The sequence below is a fragment of the Pecten maximus genome, chromosome 7 (genome assembly GCF_902652985.1).
Source record: "Pecten maximus chromosome 7, xPecMax1.1, whole genome shotgun sequence".
NCBI lineage: Eukaryota > Metazoa > Mollusca > Bivalvia > Pectinida > Pectinidae > Pecten > Pecten maximus.
In genome coordinates, this window is record NC_047021.1 from 44,520,077 (window position 1) to 44,523,926 (window position 3,850).

The following is a 3,850-nucleotide window of genomic DNA, read 5'->3' on the forward strand; positions in this document are numbered from 1 at the left end:
GTGAATATGTGTAGATTTCACTTCATTTCTTAAATCAATTAAAGCATGATTAATTCCAAATCTTTGACTATTTAAATAACGGAAACCATTTCTTAAGATGGGAGAAATGTGCTTAAAGTGATAAAATCAAACCCATTATGTGCCAAATATATTAACTTTACACAAAAGGATTTAATCATGACGTGTGCTTTAGTTCATCCTTCTACATTTTTATTTTTTTGTGAGGTTGGAAATGTTGATCCTTTATTAAATATCTTTATGGAAAACCTTTGATTTATTTAACAAAATGATCTTAACCTAAACAAATAGATAAATATGACGACAGACTCTGAAGCGGCGGCTTTGGTTCCGATAATAAGGCCCTGGTGGTCGAGGGGTTAAGGTGTCCCGACACTTTATCACTAGCCCTCCACCTCTGGGTCGCGAGTTTGAAACCTACGTGGGGCAGTTGCCAGGTACTGACCGTAGGCCGGTGGTTTTTCTCCGGGTACTCCGGCTTTCCTCCACCTTCAAATCCTGGCACGTCCTGAAATGACCCTGGCTGTCAATAGGACGTTAAACAAAAAAAACTTAGCTCCGATAACCGATAACCTTACGCAGTTTGAGCCATTGTGTGGAATTTACGCACGAAGATGACATTTGTGGTCCAGCTAAATCTTATTTTTAACCATACATTTATAGTTTATAGTTTTATTTAGAGTTGTTTTCGATTTATATTTCATCATAGTGCTCTGTGGTCTTCCTGTTGTGACACAACAACAACCCCCCTCCCAATATCTACCCCACCCACCAACCCACCCACTCACCACCCCATCCCCATCCTCATCCCCACCCCTCCACCCCACAGTATATCATTGCTCAGAGACGGAATGCTCAAACGAGTGTTTCGGTTTCAACATAGAACACATGAAAATCTATCAATCATTCAATCAATCAATCAATCAACCAACCACAACCAATCAATCAAACAATCAATCAATCAATCAATTAATCAATCAATCAATCAAAAATCGATCAATCAAATAATCAGACAATCAATCAAACAATCAATCACTAAAACAATCATAAAATAATCAATCAATCAAATGTTTTATTCATCTGTTTAGAGATTTACAGGAGATATAATTTGAATACGTGTCCATATTCTTTCTATGCCCTTATCTAGCTACATGTGTTTATCACTTCCGGTATGGTAATCACTTCAAATCTTAAATGATGACTTTTTGTTGTATTCTCCAAGTTCATTAGATAATTGATATCATTTTGATAAATATCCCATGAGCAGCACTTCTTCAGTATTTGGCAATGTCTATAAGGAATTCTTGGTGTTCCCCTGTATACATTTTCTAGTATAGCTTCTGGAAGCGGTTTTCCAGGGAAGAGTACCTCGGGAACTTCTCGGGTTTGAGATTGTCGGATACACAAACAGCCGTATACCATATTTGTCTGTAAACAGTGCCACGTACATGTCACGAAGGTCCGTTGTAGCCCGACAAATAGTCACATAACGTGAAAACACTTTTAAACAGCATATTGCACAGTTTACGTTGTTCCTCAGTCTACATATTGCAACACGCCACCATTTTGCAAACGAACTTGACGATTTGAAGGTTTCTTTAAGCAGGCCTAATGGGCGTCTCCCACAATAGATATGTGGACATATATACATGCATTAACTTTGGATGTCCTTATATCTCCAAAAGTCGAGATGGTGCTGAAGTCTCTTATTAAGGAGAGTGCCCTCCTTTGTTTAATTTGGTTTTTTTTTTTTTTTTTTTTCCCTTTTTTTTTCTTCTTCATTTTTTATGTTTGAAGACTATCTGACAACGATTGACTAATCTAAAGCAAGGTAATTACCTTAACGGTGGTATATGATTTGGATCTCCATGGTAACGAGGATGTTACCATTTCAACCTATTGTTAAGCTTATACCGCCATAATAGTTAAAACAAGAATCATTTTGTCGCAATGTTTTACAGATAAACGTTATAGAACCAAACATTACTTAAAATATTTTTTACAATTAAAAGTCTGTCAGCCATATGAACTTCGAAAAATGATAAATCTGGTCGAATTTCCGTAGCAATAGATTAGCGAGAGTTGTCATTTACTTTCACTTTCTCGATGTCCGGAATTCCCAGTAAAGTAAAACGGATATCACAAGGAATAAGAAAGTCCTTTCTATATCTTAGAACATTTCTCCAATGTTCTATAATATGTCATACGTCATTAACGAAATGTCAACTAATTGATGACGATTGTTACCAGCACAGAAAACAGGAACAAATGTACGAAAAGTCCAGCCAGGGTTTCAGCACTGTTTTTGTTAGATTCCAAGTTTGCTGCTACTTTAGCGACAGGTTCCTTTGTCGCAGCTGTCGTTGAAAAAGCGGTCGGTTCTGTAGCTTGTGGGCTGCTTTTGGTTGCTATGGTTACATTTGCTTTGGGCAGATTAGCTGTAACATTTGCTGTAGCGTTTGATATAGTCATAGTTGCTAACGCTGACTGGCACGTGCCTTCTTCCGCGCCCAATGGGCTTTGCCACTCGCTAATCTCCACGAGGCTATCCATCGTTTGGAAATTGCTGACATCACTTTCGTAAACTGAGGACTGCATTGCGTTTCCTTCGAAGTATCTATAGTTTCCGGATTCTGCCATTTTCAGGGCAACAATCTTTTTCATTCCCACGTTGAGTTTTTCTCTTGAACCGGAGCAGGCTGACAATGGACTAATGTGTTCTATGATGATATCCTCGTTTGTGACGTTCCCTTTTAGAACACAGTACACTTGGAATAGACAGTCCGTCACATTGTTGAATACAGATGATACGTGTACCCCAGTCCTTTCAACATGTTTAGTGTCTCGGCCATATACAACGATATCGGCCATGTCCAGCAAGTCGTAGGTAGATTTTAAGGACCATGTATTGTCTACAAGACAACACTGACCAGAGGAAATGGTGACAGTTAACAAAACTGACCAAATTAAACTACAGCGGACGTCCATGTTGATGTAACAACATGGGAAATTGTTCAGAGAATGTCGAGTAATATATAGTCACAGTTACATATACATGTACAAGTGCGGAGGCGACGAGAGACCGGAAAATTTGAAGTATGAGAAATCTGTGCAAAATATTTCGACCGGGGCCTGCGGTTACGCGAGCTACACATATGCTCACGATTTATTTAAAATAAACTTATAAAATAGTTATTTATAAAATGATCAAATAACGGACTGCATTATAAAAGAAAATTCATTTTTTCTTCAAAAGAAGGATACGAGCAAATCAACACGTACAGATGAAACAATCTCAGTAACCACGTGATGTAGTAACACTGTACACACGTCATGTAGTAACACTGTACCGACGTCATGTAGTAACACTGTACCCACGTGATTTAGTAACGCTGTACCCACGTCATGTAGTAACACTGTACCCACGTCATGAAGTAACACTGTACCCACGTCATGTAGTAACACTGTACCCACGTCATGTAGTAACACTGTACCCACGTCATGTAGTATCACTGTACCCACGTCATGTAGTAACACTGTACCCACGTCATGTAGTTACACTGTATCCACGTCATGTAGTAACACTGTACCCCGTCATGTAGTAACACTGTACCCACGTCATGTAGTAACACTGTACCCACGTCATGTAGTAACATTGTACTCACGTCATGTAGTAACACTGTACCCACGTCATGTAGTAACACTGTACACACGTCATGTAGTAACACTGTACCCACGTCATGTAGTATCACTGTACCCACGTCATGTAGTAACACTGTACCCACGTCATGTAGTTACCCTGTATCCACGTCATGTAGTAACACTGTACCCA

General features: G+C 39.0%; 1 protein-coding gene across 1 annotated transcript; it reads right to left on the minus strand.

Moving 5' to 3' along the window:
• Positions 1 to 1,072: 1,072 nt before the first annotated feature.
• LOC117330951 lies at positions 1,073 to 3,083 on the minus strand. Its single transcript, XM_033889532.1, has one exon. The coding sequence runs from the start codon at positions 3,004 to 3,006 to the stop codon at positions 2,245 to 2,247; it is 762 nt and encodes a 253-aa protein (XP_033745423.1). The 5' UTR covers positions 3,007 to 3,083; the 3' UTR covers positions 1,073 to 2,244.
• Between the last annotated feature and the right edge of the window lie 767 nt (positions 3,084 to 3,850).